This window comes from Poecilia formosa, unplaced genomic scaffold (genome assembly GCF_000485575.1).
Source record: "Poecilia formosa unplaced genomic scaffold, Poecilia_formosa-5.1.2 Scaffold550, whole genome shotgun sequence".
Taxonomy (NCBI): Eukaryota; Metazoa; Chordata; class Actinopteri; order Cyprinodontiformes; family Poeciliidae; genus Poecilia; species Poecilia formosa.
The window spans coordinates 195,344-217,312 of record NW_006800489.1 but is presented as its reverse complement, the minus strand read 5'-3'; the positions used below and the strand labels follow the sequence as shown (position 1 = coordinate 217,312).

General features: G+C 34.7%; 3 protein-coding genes and 2 long non-coding RNA genes across 6 annotated transcripts in view; all 5 read right to left on the bottom strand.

Moving 5' to 3' along the window:
* Nucleotides 1-4,392, bottom strand: part of LOC103129503 (uncharacterized) — a 15,908-nt gene extending 11,516 nt beyond the window's left edge. Inside the window, exons 1-5 of one of the 2 annotated variants that reach the window (XM_016665154.1) lie at nt 4,246-4,392; nt 3,838-4,158; nt 3,652-3,742; nt 2,468-2,558; nt 1,386-2,359 (exon numbers count right to left, since the gene is read on the bottom strand). In XM_016665154.1, coding sequence (XP_016520640.1) covers nt 2,273-2,359; nt 2,468-2,558; nt 3,652-3,742; nt 3,838-4,158; nt 4,246-4,321 — 666 coding nt within the window. In that variant the 5' untranslated portion in view covers nt 4,322-4,392 and the 3' untranslated portion in view covers nt 1,386-2,272. Of the gene's footprint in view, nt 1-1,385; nt 2,360-2,467; nt 2,559-3,651; nt 3,743-3,837; nt 4,159-4,245 lie in introns of those variants that run through there. The other variant, XM_016665153.1, reaches the window with a different exon arrangement.
* Nucleotides 4,393-5,824: 1,432 nt separating this feature from the next.
* LOC107834207 (uncharacterized) lies at nt 5,825-11,609 on the bottom strand. Its single transcript, XM_016665151.1, has 5 exons — nt 11,518-11,609; nt 11,132-11,431; nt 10,960-11,050; nt 10,603-10,684; nt 5,825-5,904 (listed from the first exon to the last, which is right to left on the bottom strand). The coding sequence occupies exons 1-5, from the start codon at nt 11,582-11,584 to the stop codon at nt 5,833-5,835; spliced, it is 612 nt and encodes a 203-aa protein (XP_016520637.1). The 5' UTR covers nt 11,585-11,609; the 3' UTR covers nt 5,825-5,832.
* Nucleotides 11,610-12,640: 1,031 nt separating this feature from the next.
* Nucleotides 12,641-17,533, bottom strand: LOC103129504 (uncharacterized). The gene is made up of 5 exons (XM_016665152.1): nt 17,442-17,533; nt 17,050-17,355; nt 16,878-16,968; nt 14,112-14,181; nt 12,641-13,763 (listed from the first exon to the last, which is right to left on the bottom strand). Exons 1-5 carry the CDS (start codon nt 17,506-17,508, stop codon nt 13,665-13,667), a joined length of 633 nt encoding a protein of 210 aa, XP_016520638.1. The 5' UTR covers nt 17,509-17,533; the 3' UTR covers nt 12,641-13,664.
* LOC107834209 (uncharacterized) lies at nt 15,945-16,587 on the bottom strand. Its single transcript, XR_001659990.1, has 2 exons — nt 16,521-16,587; nt 15,945-16,404 (listed from the first exon to the last, which is right to left on the bottom strand). It is a non-coding gene; the product is annotated as an uncharacterized LOC107834209 (long non-coding RNA).
* Nucleotides 17,534-18,564: 1,031 nt separating the features above from the next.
* LOC103129506 (uncharacterized) lies at nt 18,565-20,609 on the bottom strand. Its single transcript, XR_475081.2, has 2 exons — nt 20,036-20,609; nt 18,565-19,687 (listed from the first exon to the last, which is right to left on the bottom strand). It is a non-coding gene; the product is annotated as an uncharacterized LOC103129506 (long non-coding RNA).
* Between the last annotated feature and the right edge of the window lie 1,360 nt (nt 20,610-21,969).

Genomic DNA, 21,969 nt, shown 5'->3' with positions numbered 1-21,969 from the left:
GGTTCCTAAAAAAGATGATCAACATGGCACACAAATTTAATTTTAAATGTCACACTGTGTGTTACAGAAAGAGTCAGTAAATGCTTACATACCATTTTGATTTTCAAGAACTGTTACGGTCCATGACTTGTTGTTAAGGCCTTTATTCCCACTTATATGACAAGTATAAAGTCCTGCATCATCATGCTGAGCATTATCAATACTGAGTGTAGAAGGAATGTTTGTGTCTATTCTCAGTCTATGAGAGGAGAAATTTGAAAAAGTTCGATTATTGGAGAAGGAGTGTGAAAAAAAACATCTGTCTTTGGTCCATTTGATCATTGTTGTATTTTCATTAGATATATTGCAAGTGAGCAGGACTGAGTCTCCTCTGGACACCAACACATCGTAGTGCTCTGCTGTAGAGATCCCTGACATTGAAGAAAAAATATATTAACAAGACAACTTAATTTAAGAATCTTGCATAACAAGTAAAAAATAGGCTCTATACTTGCAGATATGTAGTTTGTCAGTAACAGCTGAATGAAGAGCAGAGCAGCTTGCTTCAGACTGAACATGATGACATATGAGGAGCAGGAAGATACTCTGTTATCTTATAATGTAGCAAAGGAGCTCAGTAAAGGAAGTGACTGTTTGTGGTTCTTTGAAAAAAAAAACCTTCACAGCAAGGTGAAATGTTTATTGGAAACTAATGTTCAAGTAGAGAAGTGAAATAAACTTGAGTCTGTTTTATTAATAAGTAACAAAAACTGTCATAAAAAGCTTCAATTCAAAGCAGAAGAAACTATTTCTGTTTGAGTTATTGTCAGAGTAACCACATACACACAAGACGAAACTCCCGCAGTCCCTGTTTGGTCCATCTCATGTCATTTCTTCCTATTAAAGTTACTGACCAGTTATATCCAATAAAAACTCACCTCCTTTGTTTAATATCAAAACCATGCTGTGTTACAGCATGATTTTGCTAGAAAGTTGCACATGCCCTCTAGTGGACTAAATTTAAATAAACGAGTCAGAATATTTCATTTAGTTAAAAACCAGTTTCAGTTCATTGCAGGTTCTGGGTCAGAGATGACTGTAGAAGAAGACGAGCTTCTTGAGATCTGGTGTGACTGGGAAGTGGGAGTTATTTGCTTGTTCGGAGTAGAAGCCACACACATCTTTGTGCACATCAGTTATCAATACAAGCAGACAAAAACACTCCAGTGAAGAAGAAAGTGAGGTCAATCATTAAGTTCAGAAAATTAGCTCAAATTCACCCCAGAATATCCCTTTAAGAGGCTCTGTTTTACCTGCCTAGAGTAGACATTAGTGCTTTTGCATCTGGAGGTCCACTTTGTCACTGTTTTACTGGNTAGTTTGACACCCAGGTAAAGTGAAATGAGTCAGATTAACAACATTTTAATAAGTTATATTGATTGTTTAACAAAGTAAACCGGGGAGGAACACATCATAATAACTATGTGAACTTTAAGAATATTGTACACAGTAGAACATGAAGGTTCAGTTCTGTGATGTTAATACATGTTAATGAACAATTGTGTGTAAATACATGAAATTATGGTCAAATGGCTAATATTCACATCCAGTCCCACCAACAGGTTGGTGTTAAAAGGCCCATCAAACATAATAAATAAGACAAAAAAAAAACAAAAACAAGCAAATGTCATACTGGTAAGTAAACAATGTTTAAAGAACCATAAACCCCAATAGTAAATGTTTAGTCATGGTCATGTTGATATTTTTGGCTTTCCAGACCCAGATTTGTAGTTTTCTACCATGAAGTATTTTATAAAACAAGAAAGAATCCTTATATTTTACAATATATTTTCAACTTAGCTGCTCATGGTCTTGGAACGTCTAATGATGGAACGATTTGGGATTTTTAGTTAATACTTTAAACGTTTGTTTATGAACCGTTCCATTTTACAGTTGGTTTGCAAGCCCATTTCCACTATGCATAATATATATGTGATTACATATGTATAATATACAACATGATACGTCACAAAAATATGTTTGTGCTCTCTGAAGCTAAATTACTTCTAATAAATTAAAATGTATTCTCATCCTGTTTCACTTGCTGTTTGATACAGACTTGTAAATTGATACCTAAGTATTTCAATTATTGTGCTATTTCTTAAATACAGTACAGGTAATAGTACTTTACTTGAGAAATAAGGATGCTGCTTTTAAATTACAGATTATGTAAGCTTGGTCTTCCTGGTGAAGCAGCTCTTCTCAGATTTAGTAGAGCCATTTCATGAGATCTCTAATCTACTCGTTGTTTCTCTGATGATCCACACGGCTTGGCGATTATTCTCCATATTGCAGTTGTTTTAAATTGTGAAGGAATTACCTATGAAGTTAGAGAGTGGAGGGGGAAAAAGGAACAAATAGGAAGTCTTACACAGGGATTAGGGCAATTTGTGAAAAAGAATGACACATTGATTAAAGTTTTTCCAACCTTTCCTCCAGGCCGAACATCGTACACGACACAACTAAAGGTTCTGCTGTTGTTCAGGTCCAAGCTTTGGTTTCCACTTCCATTATAGCTCCTGACATGAAATAACTAAAAAATCATTCTGAAAAACAACAACCTGTTGCTTCCCAATTTAGACGCAGACTAATACAAACAGATTCCACACCAAAAGATGCAAAAATACATAGTACGTTGACAAAAAACAAAAACAATCCATGATCAAAAAGACAGCACTTTTCGTAGCAACTTAGTTGCTACTTTTTGATTCCCTAATTTTATTGAATAGATCTTTTAGAGCCTTTCTCCGGATCTTTTTCTGTACTCACATATAGGCCTAAGGAAATGGGCAATATCTAAAAGGCATGTCTTTAAAAAATAGGAGGAAAACCTGACGTGTCATCATAATTTGCTGTATATAAGCTGTTCAGATTGTAGCACTTCAGGAAACACCTTGTTGGTGGTACAGTGTTGTGTCATATTTGATAAAGTGTTTTATCTTTGGTACTTTTGATTAAATTTGAGAAATCGTCTGTCCCTGGCAGGCTGTCAGTATCAAATCAAAATGCCCAATTTGCCTAATTTAAAAATAATCTTTTGCAGCCTGTGGAGGCTTTTTATATGAAATTATTTTCCCAGAGATCAGATAGGGGAACATCAGAGAGCTTGGAAATATTTACAACTTTGCTAATAATCGACATGGGTGTTGTAGTCTCCCACAATAATTAAACAGTCCTAATCAATCCATGTAAGATATAAGAGCTCACTAAGATCATTGAAAATGTTTTTCAATGACTTGCTCGTGTTACCCTGCTACCTTGGATGGCTGAGGGTAATGTAAAAGATGATCTTCCCTCAACGTGTGATGCTGTGCCCAAGCTTCTCTATGCAACCAACGCGGCAGCGCCTCTAGCGGTTTCTGTGTGGAATTGCATAGGACTAACTAAAATGACTAAAGAACTTCTTACAACGAGAAATTAAAGATACAAAAATAAAAATTATGTGGGGGTGCCTATATTCTTAAGTATTGCTTTAATTTACTATTGACTTGTTTTTCACGCCTCTACACTCGCTCATGGCATTTTATCTGGATTCACAGGAAAACCCTTTCACAGTTAGGTGAATCATAAAGTATTTTAATTTGAACTCTAATGCTATGGAGAATTACTCACCTGTAGAGGCCGAAGACTAGTATGATGCAACACAAAAGCAATACAGTGGCAGGTGACAGAATGAAAAAAATATACCTTGAGAAATTAACATCTGAAAGAAAGAAGAGAATTAGTGAAAAGCAGGTTCATTTTGAACTGTACAAGTGATGCTACAGAAGTGATCAGTCTTTTTTCATCTCTACATACCTTGTTTGTTAGATACAGTTAAATTCCACGCCATGTTTCGAAAGCCTTCTCCATCAGTTGCAGTGCATGTATACAGTCCTGAATCATCATGTTGAGCTCTAGAGATGCTGAGCTTGGAAGGTATATTATAGTCTATTTTGACTCTTTCAGAGGAAAAATTTGAGAACGTCTGATTCGATGAGATGGAATATGAAAAATAATGTCTGTCATTGCTCCAGGTGATTATCTTAGTGTCATTCTCAGATATGTTGCAAATAAACACGACCGAGTCGCCGCTGGACACCGACATGTTCCTATGAGTTTCCATCTGAGTCACTGACACTGAAATATACAGACCAAGGTTACAGTAAAACTCAGTTCAAATCTGGATGAAAACATGCAAAAACAAGAAGAAAATCTGTACAGTACCTTCAAAGGCATTCTGCATTTTTAACAGCTGAATGAAGAGTAGAGATGCTTGCTTCAGATTGAACATGTTGACCATCTGACAGAAAGAACCAGACTGTCACTTTATCATCTGCTGCAAATGTAGACGCAGAGGAGGCGATAAGAAAGGGAAGTGGTTGAATGTTTTCTTTTTTAAACTGAGGCAAAGTAGCTATGAAAGAGTTGAGGAAGTCATGATCGACAGAATAGCAGGCGGCTGGTAAATCCAATAAAAATGAGTGGAGTATCAGATCCTGGCTTTATAGTAACCAGGATCTGATACTAAAAAAAAAAAAAAAAACTCTCAGTAGAGCAGATGTGCTATAGAGGGATTTAACTCCAGAACAAAATTTCTCTTGAATTTCCTGCCCTTGACTTGCATAAAACTTTTTCCAGCACATTAGAAAGACAAGGTAACTTGGACACAGGCATCAAAATTCTGAGTCATATTTTGCTGGAATCTCACACACGCCCCTCTATTGGACAACTACGGTAAAACTAATTAATCAAGTTCAGTGTTTCTCAATCCTGGCCAGCAGGGACCACTGCCCTGCATATTTTAAATGTTATACTCCAGCTCACCTGATTCAAATGATAGCATTATCTCCTGTGTCTCATCAAGTACTGTGAAAACATGTTAATAGCCCATTGATTCAGGTCAGGTGTGTGGCAGAAGGGAAACAGTTTCATTTGAGCAATTCCAACTTTTTGTTTAATAGTGATAGATCAGTTGTTGAAGGTTGTATTTGTATTTTTTAGATCTCACTGCCACAGTGGCATCTTCATTGAGGTTAGAAGAAAGATATTGATATTGAATTTATCAAAATTCATCACTGAGGTTAAAATTGTGATAAAATTTAAGATTGCTTTTACCATGAGATCTGCTGTATCTCATTGACAAATGTTTGACAGTAATAACTAACTGGAGCTGATGAATTTGTGTTGGGACTAAATCTATAACTAGAACAAAAACTAAATAAACTTGTGTTTGAATGTTTTTGTTTTATTTTTTTTAAAACAATCTCTTTACCAAGATAATGTGAAATAAGTGCAATAAAATATTTACCACTTTTAAATTCTCCACAAATTCAATTTCAAAAGAACTGAACCACATGTTTGTGAAGTTCTGTGTCAATTCTGTGTAAACGATGGTAACTCAACCACGCCCCCTGCTGGAAAGAAATAAGATTACAGATTTGACACTAAAATGAAATGAGCCTAATTGAACCGAATTTATTGTTATTAAAATAAAAATTTTATGAATGTGCATTGAAAGCTTTTTCAGGACATTAAGGGACATGAAGTGTACCATTACTGAATACATGACACATTATAACATAAAAATACATTTAGAGCAAACATCATAAATCATTTCAGTTGCAAACAGAGGTTGCATGTTACAGATACATTAGATTGCATGTTTGAATTTCCAGTTTTAAGGATAACATTTTTTACATCTTTTAAACTGGATCTTCTTCTTGATGAACCCTTCAAACCAAGGCGTAAACTAAATATATTTAGGTCAGTCATTTCCTGAGTGGTGTGACGTACTTGTTGTTCGTCTTGTCATCAGTACTGCCTCCACGTTGTCCTACTTGTCAGTTCTCCTCCATATTGCTGTAGTTTGGAATGGTGAAGGAACTGCCAACAAGGGTTTAAGGCAGGAAAAGAGCTAAGATTGGGGAATAAAATAAAAATTGTTAGTGTTGCAGAAAGTAAAGAACTTTGCTGGAATAAAAAACAAACTGCATGATAGCAAAGTTCCTCTAACCTTCGTCCCATCCATAATGTTGTATTGCACCGTAGTAAATGTTCTGCTGTCCTGGTTTTGGTTTCTGGACGTGTTCCTCCTGCTACCATTAAATAATAACCAAAGACTGGCACCATGTAACCTGCTGCGTCTATAAAACACATTGTTTTTCTGATAAGGAAATATTCACTTTATGTGATTTCTCTTCAGGAAGGAAGTGATTTACAGAACCAAAAAGACATTTCAATGGCTTTACTCATTAAAAGTTTTAATATATATATTTTTATTTTTTTGGTAAGTTTAGAAAACACTTTATTAGTTTTAAAAGAAGCAGAAGTCAATAAGAGTACCGAATAATTCAGATGTTTGTTTTTTTTCTCAGAATGTTCCGGTTTGCCTCGGCAATGAATGTAATGAATATTAGATTTAAAAAAGAAGAGCAGTCAAATAGATGATCAACATATTGTTATTATTATCAATGTGCTTCCTTTTGCATTTATTGTTTTTAAACTATATTAGTGGTCAGCTTTATTATGAAATAACCAGTTTGAACAATGAAGAATGTGCTCTAAATGAATCCCTGAGCTTGTAAATTCATTGAAAACTAAAAAAAAAATCTAAACTGTGCAGCATGTATAAAACTATTCAGTTGAAATTTCAAGGTAAATTGAGACTATTTGAACTTTAGAGCTTCATTAGAAGCAGAAAAAGTACACAGTATGTTTTCATACACAGTATGTTTTCATTCTGTATTAAAAACTTAAGAGATTTCACTGACCTGTGGAGGCAGAGAGCTGTAGTCATGAAACATAAAATCAATCCGAAGGCAGATGGCAAAGTGAATATAATGTACTGTGATGAACTGGTTCCTAAAAAAGATGATCAACATGGCACACAAATTTTATTTTAAATATCACACTGTGTGTTACAGAAAGAGTCAGTAAATGTTTACATACCGTTTTGATTTTCCAGAACTGTTATGGTCCATGTCTTGTTGTTAGGGCCTTTTTTCTCAGTTATATGACAAGTATAAAGTCCTGCATCATCATGCTGAGCATTATCAATACTGAGTGTAGAAGGTATGTTTGTGTCTATTCTCAGTGTGTGAGAGGAGAAATTTGAAAAAGTTCGATTATTGGAGAAGGAGTGTGAGAAAAAACATCTGTCTTTGGTCCATTTGATTATTGTTGTATTTTCATTAGATATATTGCAAGTGAGCAGGACTGAGTCTCCTCTGGACACCAACACATCGTAGTGCTCTGCTGTAGCGATCCCTGACATTGAAGAAAAAATATATTAACAAGACAACTTAATTTAAGAATCTTGCATAACAAGTAAAAAATAGGCTCTATACTTGCAGATATGTAGTTTGTCAGTAACAGCTGAATGAAGAGCAGAGCAGCTTGCTTCAGACTGAACATGATGACATATGAGGAGCAGGAAGATACTCTGTTATCTTATAATGTAGCAAAGGAGCTCAGTAAAGGAAGTGGCTGTTTGTGGTTCTTTGAAAAAAAAAACCTTCACAGCAAGGTGAAATGTTTATTGGAAACTAATGTTCAAGTAGAGAAGTGAAATAAACTTGAGTCTGTTTTATTAATAAGTAACAAAAACTGTCATAAAAAGCTTCAATTCAAAGCAGAAGAAACTATTTCTGTTTGAGTTATTGTCAGAGTAACCACATACACACAAGACGAAACTCCCGCAGTCCTTGTTTGGTCCATCTCATGTCATTTCTTCCTATTAAAGTTACTGACCAGTTATATCCAATAAAAACTCACCTCCTTTGTTTAATATCAAAACCATGCTGTGTTACAGCATGATTTTGCTAGAAAGTTGCACATGCCCTCTAGTGGACTAAATTTAAATAAACGAGTCAGAATATTTCATTTAGTTAAAAACCAGTTTCAGTTCATTGCAGGTTCTGGGTCAGAGATGACTGTAGAAGAAGACGAGCTTCTTGAGATCTGGTGTGACTGGGAAGTGGGAGTTATACATCAGTTATCAGTACAAGCAGACAAAAACACTCCAGTGAAGAAGAAAGTGAGGTCAATCATTAAGTTCAGAAAATTAGCTCTAATTCACCCTAGAGTATCCCTTTAAGAGGCTCCGTTTTACCTGCCTAGAGTAGCTTCTGCATCTGGAGGTCCACTTTGTCACTGTTTTACTGGACAAATACTTACAAAGTTGATGCAAAACTAATTAACTCAAGCTCGGTGTTTCTCAATCCTGGCTGGCAGGGACCACTGCCCTGCATATTCTAAATGTTATACTCCAGCTCACCTGATTCAAATGATAGCATTATCTCCTGCGTCTCATCAAGTACTGCAGAAGTAAGTTAATTGCCCATTGATTCAGAGCAGGTATGTGGCAAAAGGGAAACACTTAAAAAATTCAGGGCAGTGGTCCCTGAGGACAAGCATTGAGGGCCATGACAGTACATGTTTACAATCCCGCATTATCATGTGGATCTATAAAGGTCCTGAGCTTGGAAGGAATGTTTGAGTTTATTTTGACTTTTTTAGAGGACAAATTTTAAAAGGTCTGATGTGAATATGAAAAGCTAGATCTGCCATTGTTCCAGTTGATCACCATGGTGTCATTCTGAGGTATGTTTCAAGTGAACACGACCGGGTCGCCGCTGGACACCGGCACGTTCCAATGTGCTTAAATCTGAGTCGGTGATACTGAAATATACAGACCAATGTTACAGTAAAACTCAGTTCAAATCCAGATGAAAACATGCAAAACAAGAAGAAATCTGCACAATACCTATTAAGATATTCTGCAGTTTTAACTGAATGATGAGTAGAGATGCTTGCCTCAGATTGACCATCTGAGAGTGTGAACCATATTGTTACTTGATCGTCTTCTATAAATGTAAATCCAGGGACTGAGCAAGGGAAGTGGCTCAATGTGACCTTAAAAAATTGAGGAAGAGTGCCAATGAGTTCATGGAAACATCATTCAGATAAGAAAGCTGAGGAAAGTTTTAATAAATAATGTCAATAAACCGTTGTTTTAAAAATAAATAAAAAAATGCTTCCTTCTAGATGCTGATAGTTATTCCACTGAATCTTTTTATGAACTAAGAATGCAAAAGTTTTCTTTATCCCAACATCTTTAGCAAACCACAACAAGCAGAACCTCCTTGTCTATGTGACATCTGTTTGTTTATCCTTCTGACGGACATTCAGCTGCTTTGCAACAGTTCATTCTCTCCAGGGATGCAAAAGCTTCTCATGATACAGTGAGAAAACGAGGTTTCCTCATATCATGCCACCTCAGATCACATTTTGTGGCTCAAGCAGGAAATCCTCATAACACACCACAGAAACTGCAAACATCTTCATCGATTTATGTTATGTTCTGCTACATTAAATGCAACGACAGAGCATGAAATAATTTACGTAATCCATGTTTCTCATGCATATTGTCTTGAGTTGCATTTGAGCAATTCCAACTTTGTGTTTAATAGTGATAGATCAGTTGTTGAAGGTTGTATTTGTATTCTTTAGAGCTCACTGCCACAGTGGCATCTTCATTGAGGTTAGAAGAAAGATATTGAAATATTTATCAAAATTCATCACTGAGGTTAAAATTGTGATAAAATTTAAGATTGCTTTTACCATGAGATCTGCTGTATCTCATTGACAAATGTTTGACAGTAATAACTAACTGGAGCTGATGAATTTGTGTTGGGACTAAATGTATAATTAGAACAAAAACTAAATAAACTTGTTTTTGGATGTTTTTATTTTACTTTTCAGAACAATCTCTTTACCAAGATAATGTGAAATAAGTTATTTACAATCAGATTCTTCCTTAAAACTAAATGTTAAAAAATGTACTACTTCTAAATTCTCCACGAATTCAATTTCAAAAGAACTGAAACATCTTTGTGTAGTTCTGTCAATTCCGTTTAAGCATAAGATGATTGTAACTCAACCACGCCCCCTGCTGGAAAGAAATACGATAAAATTCCACTTGACAGATTTGATACTAAAATGAAATGAGTTTGATTGAGCTGAATTTATTGCTATTAAAATAAGCATTGTATGAATGTGCATTGAAAGTTTTTTCAGAATATAAAGGGACATGAAGCGTACCATTATTGAATACTTGACACATTATAACATAAAAATGCATTTAGAGGAAACATCATAAATCATTTCAGAAACATGACGCAAACATCATAAATTGTTTCAGTTGAAAACAGAGGTTAAATGTTACAGTTACATTAGATTGCATGTTTGAATTTCCAGTTTTAAGAATAAAATATATGTTATATCTTCCAAACTGGATCTTTTTGATGAATCCTTCAAACCAAAGTGTGAACTAAATATATTTACGTCAGTCATTTCCTGAGTGGTGTTATTTGCTTATTTTTCCTCTGGTCATCAGTACTGCCTCCACGTTGTCCTGGTTGTCAGTTTTCCATATCGCTGTAGTTTGGAATGGTAAAGAAACTGCCTACAAGGATTTGTGGTAGGAAAAGAGCCAAGTTTGGGGAAAAAAAACAAAAGCAGGAATAAAAGCACTTTGCTGGAATAAAAAAAAATCAAACGGCATGATAAAGTTTCTCTAACCTTTGCTCCATCCATAATGTTGTATTGAACCCAAGTAAATGTTCTGCTGTCCTGGTTTTGGTTTCCAGATAAGTTCCTCCTGCTAACATTAAACAATAATCAAAGAGTTTCACCTCAAAACTTTAACTTGATGTTTCTTTCTCAGTGTTGTTTTTACATCTGTATAACATTGTTTTTCTGATGAGGAAATATTCACAGAAAGTGATCACGCTTTGGGTAAGAAATTATCCACAGAACCAAAAAACACATTTCTCTGGCTTCACTTATTAAAAGTTTGAAGGTAATTATTTATTTATTTACTTATTTTTTTGGTAGTTTTAAAAAATCAGAAGCACGAGTCAATAAAAGTCCACTGACCTGCAGAGGCAGAGAGCCGTAGTCATGAAAGATAAAAGTAATCCAATGGCAAATGGAAATATGATTGTAATATCCAGTGATGAACCGATTGCTGAAGAAAAAAAGGATTGTTAACCAAAGATTAAAATTTAAACTTCACAGTAGATGTGTTGCAGATGTGTTCATTACATACCGTTTTGACTTTCAAGAACTGTTACGGTCCATGACATGTCGTTAAGGCCTTCATTCCCAGTTATATTACAAGTATAAAGTCCTGCATCATCATGCTGAGCATTATCAATACTGAGCGTAGAAGGTATGTTTGTGTCTATCCTCAGTCTGGAGAAATTTGACAAAGTTCGATTACTGGAGGAGGAGTATGAAAAAAAACATCTGCCTTTGGTCCATTGGATTAATGTTGTATTTTCATTAGATATTTTGCAAGTGAGCAGGACTGAGTCTCCTCTGGACACCAACACATGATAGTGCTCTGCTGTAGGAGACAATGAAATTGAAAAACTAATAATTATAGTTAAAATATTTAAAAATAAAAAAATTAAACAGAAATTCACTCCTTACCTGTTGAGACACTCCAGATATTTACCAGCTGGATAAAGAGCAAAGCTTCTTGCTTCAAGAGGAGCATGATGTCCACCTACTTCTGAGGAGTCAGATTTTCTGTTATCTGTTGCTGCTGTGAAGGAGTGCAGAAAAGGAAATGGCTATTTCCGTTTCTTTGAAGAAAAAAAAACCCTGTAAAGTAAGGTACAGCTCAAATGTTTATCAGAAACTAACTTTGGAGTAGAAAAGCTAAATAAACGTTGATCCATTTTGTTAATGAAGAGCTTTAACTCAAAGTAGAAAAATAAACTATTTCTGTTTTCTGTAATTCTGCCAACGTTAGACACATTTAGGACATAATACATATTAGACACAAGTCAAATATTGTGTCTAATAAGTTTTAAAGGCATAGCGTGACCTCGCTATGCCTTTAAAACAAACTTGTTGGTATGTTGTTGCAAAACCTCTCTGGTTTTGCTATAGATTTTGTAATAATGCACATGTCTTTAGATCGTGGGAAGAAGCCAAAAAACACAGAGGAGCCAAACATTCACAGGAAGAAACTCATACAACCCCTGTCTGTCCTAAGTCTATATAATTATGTATCTAATTTAATATTTTCCTCTTAAAAATGCTGACTACACATAGCCAACAAGCTCAGCTCCTTTGTTTCTTGTATTGATTTTTTACAGCACAATTATGCAAGAAATCCTCTGCACTAAATCTAACAAAACTTCTACTGCAGTTTGACACTCTGGTAAAGTCACAAAAAGTCTTTATTTTATTTCAGTTAAAAGACTCATTTTAAGTATTTATACAGACAGTATTTCAAAGAAAAATGTCCCATTGATTAGTATACAAACACACATCTAGTTTAATCAACTTCAAATTAGGATAGGCTGGGATAAGAATCCTGTTATTGAGGGTAAGTATTGCAATGAGGAAACATCACAGGTCCATGTGGTACCAGTAGGTACTACTGGAGCCAGAGGGCAGAAAGGTGGATGTGATGAACGTGACATGAGTAATGAGAAATGTAGCAAGAGAGTCACTCTGTACTCTTTATAACTTTGGCAGAGTTCAGAAATTACCAATCTAATCTGAGATATAGAAATAAATGTTGTCTCTTTTTTTATATATATATAGTAATGGTATTTCTCATGATCAAGTGCCTGGTTTTCCATCATTACATTTTCTCTTCTCGGTCAGATTTGGGATGATTGGTGAACTCTTCATGATGGAATCAGTTTCAGAAACTGAGATGAACTGGAGGCCCAGCGTTTAGTTTTAATGCTATGTAACAAAAAAAAAACACACACACACATGAAATGAAATTTTAGTTGCCTAAGAAGCTTATGAAGTTTAATTTTATGGGGTGATTTGATTACATGGCGACATCCAGAGATGTTTCTTCAGTTGTACATCTCTGGATGTACAACTGAAGACATTATCAGTTGTTATCAGATGCAACTAGTTCCAAGCAACTGGTTTTACACGACCACAGTAGCTCTGCTTCTGACTGTTCCCTGGAAATTATTCATGTTTCAGTTCTTCCTCTCTGACACATTTTCTCACTTTCTATCTGCCTCCCACACGTATTTTTCATCTTAAGGACATAAAGTTCTTTGCATTTTTAACAACACAGCAGTGTCAACATATTGATAATAAAACTGATGAGTTTACTTGTCTGTCACCATGCCTTATCAGAGGACTAGATGTACCTTCATCTTACCATGGACAAGAAAACAATGTTTGGCAGACTGGCATCCAGTTTAGAAAATAGACTCAGAGTAATAATAGTGTTTGCAAATGAGTGAATGTGGAAAAAGACTCGACACAATGTTTATTCCCCGTCAGGCCGTTCAGAAGGACGCCACCTGCCCTCTGCTGGGCATAAGTTGTACTACACTGCATTTAAGCAGTGAAATAAATTCAAATGAACAGGAATTAATAACTACGTTGCTTCTCTTATACAGTTGAACTTCCCCATAAAGTACATCGTGGTGACAAATATTCTGCATATTATAGACAATGTGTAAAGACATATATGTTGTTGATTTGTGACTTTCTTTTATTGACATGTTAAACATCTCCTTTGTTAAATAACAATAATAATGTCCTTCAAACCGGGTCTCTTTCTTCAAGTAAATTAAAGAAGTCTGAGCTCAGACTTGACCGTAGACAGAATTCAGTCTTTCCATGTAGTCTCTTCTGTGCTTTTTGCTCCTCCACTGACCTGTACCTTCCAGCTGATTGTGGACTTCCTGCAGCCAAAAGACAGAGTCACAGTTAGAGGTCAGAGGAGCCAAACAGCGGAAGTACGCAGAAAGCAGAAGAACAAGAAATCACACTCTTTATTAGACAAGAATACAAGTGCTGATGAAATATGAGGAGGTCAGGGGTCAGAGATGACTATAAAAAAAACTTCTGATGAGTTGTGTTTGTTTGGAGAAGTAGCCACACTCATCTCTGTAGCTCTGCCAGTTATCAGTGCAAGCAGACAAAAACGGTCCAATAAAGACGGAAGTGAGGCCAGTGGCTTCAAATACACTTTAGTCTCCAAGTCAGAAAGGCAGAATTAAAAGTATGCAAATCACATAAATTGTTCTGACCTGTCCTCCCGATTGAAGCTGAGACTGGTGTTGGACTGGTTTCTGTCTTTCTTTTCTGGTGCCACATTTTCTGCAGAGATAAAACAATAACCATTAATCTTCATAACTATTCTGGTACTACTTTGTAAAAGAGACTAACAAGGTCAGGTAACACGTTGCATAATAAGGCTATTTTGAAATTGCTGGCATTCCCATAGTAATAGATGTAATAAGTCAGACATAGCACAAAAAAAAAAAAAAACCCTTGTCCACAAAGCATCCAGATGGTTCATTAATAGTCAGATTCTAATATCTGATTTCTAGTTCTGAAAATTACAATCACATGATTGTCTGTTCAAAACCAAATGCAGAGTTGGGAAGAATAGTTATAAATTTTACTCAAGTAAATGTAAAAATATATTTTGTATAAATGTTTCTTAAGTAGTGAGTACTTGAGTAATTCTGTTTAATCTGATTTAATTTGTGAAATTGATGTAGTTGTACAGACACAACATTAAATTCAGTGGAGGCTTTAGTACGTAAAAAAAGTAAAAAAAATATATATATATAAAAATGCTTAAAAAATAAATGCAAAATAATAAATGAGCAAAAAAAATAAATAAATAAATTTCCAAATTTCAGTTTTCCACAACATACAACTTCTAAAACCTACACCTAACAGTGAAAAGTGTTATAGTGATCTCATTTGATGTCAGGATTGTTCTGAATTGTTTTGGAGATTTGTTGTTCTGTTACCTCCCTATTTTATCCTGCTGGCTTTTTGGTCTGGATTCCTGTTTTAGTTTGGCTCTGGTTCCCTGTGGTTTTATTATAAGTTTTTTTCATCATTTTTATTTTTTTTTTTACTAAACATTCTTCATTTAAAAGCTGCCTCCGTCTCTCCTCTCTGGATTTGGGTCCACCATCAAACCCAGATCATGACATGCACCTTTATTTGATCTTCAACGGGAACACCAGGCTCAGGAGACAGAAAATAACAGAACAATAACATTTGTTTACAAACCAAAAGCCTCACCAGACATTTCTACCTGAAGAATTATTAATTAATGTTTACGCATGTCATTCAGTGAGATTCAAAAAAGCTGATTTGAGTAGCCAGAAATTATACCTGACAGTAAAGTTACTTTTATTTTACTTTTATATTACTCAAGTAAAATTCTTGAGTTTCAGTTCTTCAGAAAACATACTCCTAAAAGTTATTTTTTCTAAAAAGCTACTGAGGTGAATGTTACCCAAATCTACCCACATGGTTAAGGGTGAAATTGTCTGTTTAACCGGTTATGTACATATTTTTCAAATTATAACTTCAAAATGAGTCTTCTAGTTGTCTTTCTTTCAATTATATTGAGTTTTTGTGTGCTCAGCTACACATGCAGTCATATTCCATAATTAGATCATGTGATGATTGTTTGTCATGTTAAAAGTACATAAAACTACCTTTAATGACGTATTCAAGATATTTTTCAGTAAGCCCATACTGCTGTATTAGTTTTTTTATTGGTGTGAAGTAATACTCTAATCTTAAATACATTAATTCTGATATTACCAAGGAGCAGCGGTATAATTTCTAGTGCTGGACAAGAAATACTNAACAATCTCTTTACCAAGATAATGTGAAATAAGTTATTTACAATCAGATTCTTCCTTAAAACTAAATGTTAAAATATTTACTACTTCTAAATTCTCCACGAATTCAATTTCAAAAGAACTGAAACATCTTTGTGTAGTTCTGTCAATTCCGTTTAAGCATAAGATGATTGTAACTCAACCACGCCCCCTGCTGGAAAGAAATACGATAAAATTCCACTTGACAGATTTGATACTAAAATGAAATGAGTTTGATTGAGCTGAATTTATTGCTATTAAAATAAGCATTGTATGAATGTGCATTGAAAGTTTTTTCAGAATATAAAGGGACATGAAGCGTACCATTATTGAATACTTGACACATTATAACATAAAAATGCATTTAGAGGAAACATCATAAATCATTTCAGAAACATGACGCAAACATCATAAATTGTTTCAGTTGAAAACAGAGGTTAAATGTTACAGTTACATTAGATTGCATGTTTGAATTTCCAGTTTTAAGAATAAAATATATGTTATATCTTCCAAACTGGATCTTTTTGATGAATCCTTCAAACCAAAGTGTGAACTAAATATATTTACGTCAGTCATTTCCTGAGTGGTGTTATTTGCTTATTTTTCCTCTGGTCATCAGTACTGCCTCCACGTTGTCCTGGTTGTCAGTTTTCCATATCGCTGTAGTTTGGAATGGTAAAGAAACTGCCTACAAGGATTTGTGGTAGGAAAAGAGCCAAGTTTGGGGAAAAAAAACAAAAGCAGGAATAAAAGCACTTTGCTGGAATAAAAAAAAATCAAACGGCATGATAAAGTTTCTCTAACCTTTGCTCCATCCATAATGTTGTATTGAACCCAAGTAAATGTTCTGCTGTCCTGGTTTTGGTTTCCAAATAAGTTCCTCCTGCTAACATTAAACAATAATCAAAGAGTTTCACCTCAAAACTTTAACTTGATGTTTCTTTCTCAGTGTTGTTTTTACATCTGTATAACATTGTTTTTCTGATGAGGAAATATTCACAGAAAGTGATCACGCTTTGGGTAAGAAATTATCCACAGAACCAAAAAACACATTTCTCTGGCTTCACTTATTAAAAGTTTGAAGGTAATTATTTATTTATTTACTTATTTTTTTGGTAGTTTTAAAAAATCAGAAGCACGAGTCAATAAAAGGCCACTGACCTGCAGAGGCAGAGAGCCGTAGTCATGAAAGATAAAAGTAATCCAATGGCAAATGGAAATATGATTGTAATATCCAGTGATGAACCGATTGCTGAAGAAAAAAAGGATTGTTAACCAAAGATTAAAATTTAAACTTCACAGTAGATGTGTTGCAGATGTGTTCATTACATACCGTTTTGACTTTCAAGAACTGTTACGGTCCATGACATGTCGTTAAGGCCTTCATTCCCAGTTATATTACAAGTATAAAGTCCTGCATCATCATGCTGAGCATTATCAATACTGAGCGTAGAAGGTATGTTTGTGTCTATTCTCAGTGTGTGAGAGGAGAAATTTGAAAAAGTTCGATTATTGGAGGAGGAGTATGAAAAAAAACATCTGCCTTTGGTCCATTGGATTAATGTTGTATTTTCATTAGATATTTTGCAAGTGAGCAGGACTGAGTCTCCTCTGGACACCAACACATGATAGTGCTCTGCTGTAGGAGACAATGAAATTGAAAAACTAATAATTATAGTTAAAATATTTAAAAATAAAAAAATTAAACAGAAATTCACTCCTTACCTGTTGAGACACTCCAGATATTTACCAGCTGGATAAAGAGCAAAGCTTCTTGCTTCAAGAGGAGCATGATGTCCACCTACTTCTGAGGAGTCAGATTTTCTGTTATCTGTTGCTGCTGTGAAGGAGTGCAGAAAAGGAAATGGCTATTTCCGTTTCTTTGAAGAAAAAAAAACCCTGTAAAGTAAGGTACAGCTCAAATGTTTATCAGAAACTAACTTTGGAGTAGAAAAGCTAAATAAACGTTGATCCATTTTGTTAATGAAGAGCTTTAACTCAAAGTAGAAAAATAAACTATTTCTGTTTTCTGTAATTCTGCCAACGTTAGACACATTTAGGACATAATACATATTAGACACAAGTCAAATATTGTGTCTAATAAGTTTTAAAGGCATAGCGTGACCTCGCTATGCCTTTAAAACAAACTTGTTGGTATGTTGTTGCAAAACCTCTCTGGTTTTGCTATAGATTTTGTAATAATGCACATGTCTTTAGATCGTGGGAAGAAGCCAAAAAACACAGAGGAGCCAAACATTCACAGGAAGAAACTCATACAACCCCTGTCTGTCCTAAGTCTATATAATTATGTATCTAATTTAATATTTTCCTCTTAAAAATGCTGACTACACATAGCCAACAAGCTCAGCTCCTTTGTTTCTTGTATTGATTTTTTACAGCACAATTATGCAAGAAATCCTCTGCACTAAATCTAACAAAACTTCTACTGCAGTTTGACACTCTGGTAAAGTCACAAAAAGTCTTTATTTTATTTCAGTTAAAAGACTCATTTTAAGTATTTATACAGACAGTATTTCAAAGAAAAATGTCCCATTGATTAGTATACAAACACACATCTAGTTTAATCAACTTCAAATTAGGATAGGCTGGGATAAGAATCCTGTTATTGAGGGTAAGTATTGCAATGAGGAAACATCACAGGTCCATGTGGTACCAGTAGGTACTACTGGAGCCAGAGGGCAGAAAGGTGGATGTGATGAACGTGACATGAGTAATGAGAAATGTAGCAAGAGAGTCACTCTGTACTCTTTATAACTTTGGCAGAGTTCAGAAATTACCAATCTAATCTGAGATATAGAAATAAATGTTGTCTCTTTTTTTATATATATATAGTAATGGTATTTCTCATGATCAAGTGCCTGGTTTTCCATCATTACATTTTCTCTTCTCGGTCAGATTTGGGATGATTGGTGAACTCTTCATGATGGAATCAGTTTCAGAAACTGAGATGAACTGGAGGCCCAGCGTTTAGTTTTAATGCTATGTAACAAAAAAAAAACACACACACACATGAAATGAAATTTTAGTTGCCTAAGAAGCTTATGAAGTTTAATTTTATGGGGTGATTTGATTACATGGCGACATCCAGAGATGTTTCTTCAGTTGTACATCTCTGGATGTACAACTGAAGACATTATCAGTTGTTATCAGATGCAACTAGTTCCAAGCAACTGGTTTTACACGACCACAGTAGCTCTGCTTCTGACTGTTCCCTGGAAATTATTCATGTTTCAGTTCTTCCTCTCTGACACATTTTCTCACTTTCTATCTGCCTCCCACACGTATTTTTCATCTTAAGGACATAAAGTTCTTTGCATTTTTAACAACACAGCAGTGTCAACATATTGATAATAAAACTGATGAGTTTACTTGTCTGTCACCATGCCTTATCAGAGGACTAGATGTACCTTCATCTTACCATGGACAAGAAAACAATGTTTGGCAGACTGGCATCCAGTTTAGAAAATAGACTCAGAGTAATAATAGTGTTTGCAAATGAGTGAATGTGGAAAAAGACTCGACACAATGTTTATTCCCCGTCAGGCCGTTCAGAAGGACGCCACCTGCCCTCTGCTGGGCATAAGTTGTACTACACTGCATTTAAGCAGTGAAATAAATTCAAATGAACAGGAATTAATAACTACGTTGCTTCTCTTATACAGTTGAACTTCCCCATAAAGTACATCGTGGTGACAAATATTCTGCATATTATAGACAATGTGTAAAGACATATATGTTGTTGATTTGTGACTTTCTTTTATTGACATGTTAAACATCTCCTTTGTTAAATAACAATAATAATGTCCTTCAAACCGGGTCTCTTTCTTCAAGTAAATTAAAGAAGTCTGAGCTCAGACTTGACCGTAGACAGAATTCAGTCTTTCCATGTAGTCTCTTCTGTGCTTTTTGCTCCTCCACTGACCTGTACCTTCCAGCTGATTGTGGACTTCCTGCAGCCAAAAGACAGAGTCACAGTTAGAGGTCAGAGGAGCCAAACAGCGGAAGTACGCAGAAAGCAGAAGAACAAGAAATCACACTCTTTATTAGACAAGAATACAAGTGCTGATGAAATATGAGGAGGTCAGGGGTCAGAGATGACTATAAAAAAAACTTCTGATGAGTTGTGTTTGTTTGGAGAAGTAGCCACACTCATCTCTGTAGCTCTGCCAGTTATCAGTGCAAGCAGACAAAAACGGTCCAATAAAGACGGAAGTGAGGCCAGTGGCTTCAAATACACTTTAGTCTCCAAGTCAGAAAGGCAGAATTAAAAGTATGCAAATCACATAAATTATTCTGACCTGTCCTCCCGATTGAAGCTGAGACTGGTGTTGGACTGGTTTCTGTCTTTCTTTTCTGGTGCCACATTTTCTGCAGAGATAAAACAATAACCATTAATCTTCATAACTATTCTGGTACTACTTTGTAAAAGAGACTAACAAGGTCAGGTAACACGTTGCATAATAAGGCTATTTTGAAATTGCTGGCATTCCCATAGTAATAGATGTAATAAGTCAGACATAGCACAAAAAAAAAAACCCTTGTCCACAAAGCATCCAGATGGTTCATTAATAGTCAGATTCTAATATCTGATTTCTAGTTCTGAAAATTACAATCACATGATTGTCTGTTCAAAACCAAATGCAGAGTTGGGAAGAATAGTTATAAATTTTACTCAAGTAAATGTAAAAATATATTTTGTATAAATGTTTCTTAAGTAGTGAGTACTTGAGTAATTCTGTTTAATCTGATTTAATTTGTGAAATTGATGTAGTTGTACAGACACAACATTAAATTCAGTGGAGGCTTTAGTACGTAAAAAAAGTAAAAAAAATATATATATATAAAAATGCTTAAAAAATAAATGCAAAATAATAAATGAGCAAAAAAAATAAATAAATAAATTTCCAAATTTCAGTTTTCCACAACATACAACTTCTAAAACCTACACCTAACAGTGAAAAGTGTTATAGTGATCTCATTTGATGTCAGGATTGTTCTGAATTGTTTTGGAGATTTGTTGTTCTGTTACCTCCCTATTTTATCCTGCTGGCTTTTTGGTCTGGATTCCTGTTTTAGTTTGGCTCTGGTTCCCTGTGGTTTTATTATAAGTTTTTTTCATCATTTTTATTTTTTTTTTTACTAAACATTCTTCATTTAAAAGCTGCCTCCGTCTCTCCTCTCTGGATTTGGGTCCACCATCAAACCCAGATCATGACATGCACCTTTATTTGATCTTCAACGGGAACACCAGGCTCAGGAGACAGAAAATAACAGAACAATAACATTTGTTTACAAACCAAAAGCCTCACCAGACATTTCTACCTGAAGAATTATTAATTAATGTTTACGCATGTCATTCAGTGAGATTCAAAAAAGCTGATTGGAGTAACCAGAAATTATACCTGACAGTAAAGTTATTTTTATATATTACTCAAGTAAAAGAAAAAAGTGCAGTACAGAAAAAATACTCCTAAAAGTTATTTTTTCTAAAAAGCTACTGAGGTGAATGTTACCCAAATCTACCCACAGGGTTAAGGGTGAAATTGTCTGTTTAACCGGTTATGTACATATTTTTCAAATTATAACTTCAAAATGAGTCTTCTAGTTGTCTTTCTTTCAATTATATTGAGTTTTTGTGTGCTCAGCTACACATGCAGTCATATTCCATAATTAGATCATGTGATGATTGTTTGTCATGTTAAAAGTACATAAAACTACCTTTAATGACGTATTCAAGATATTTTTCAGTAAGCCCATACTGCTGTATTAGTTTTTTTATTGGTGTGAAGTAATACTCTAATCTTAAATACATTAATTCTGATATTACCAAGGAGCAGCGGTATAATTTCTAGTGCTGGACAAGAAATACTTTTTAGTAATCTCAGTAAAAATAATCAAATTTGACATATTCTGATTTTGAAAAGTACCGTACAAGATGCAGACTCACCAAAACTAAAAAAAACAAAGCTGTTTTTTGTGGTGGAGAAATATGATGCAATGTATTTGCAATTGGCCACAAACAAATATTAAACATAAAAGAATTTCAGTTTCTTGTGCAACATAAACTGTATGTGTTTATGTGAGTTAATCAAGAGCTTTGACAAAGACAAGAAAATGTAATGTTAATAGATCATTCAAAAAAACTATTTAAAAATAAGATATTTATATTTGATATATTTTCAATATATGTCCTATGCAATAAGAATAATATGAAAAATAATAAGGATCCAAG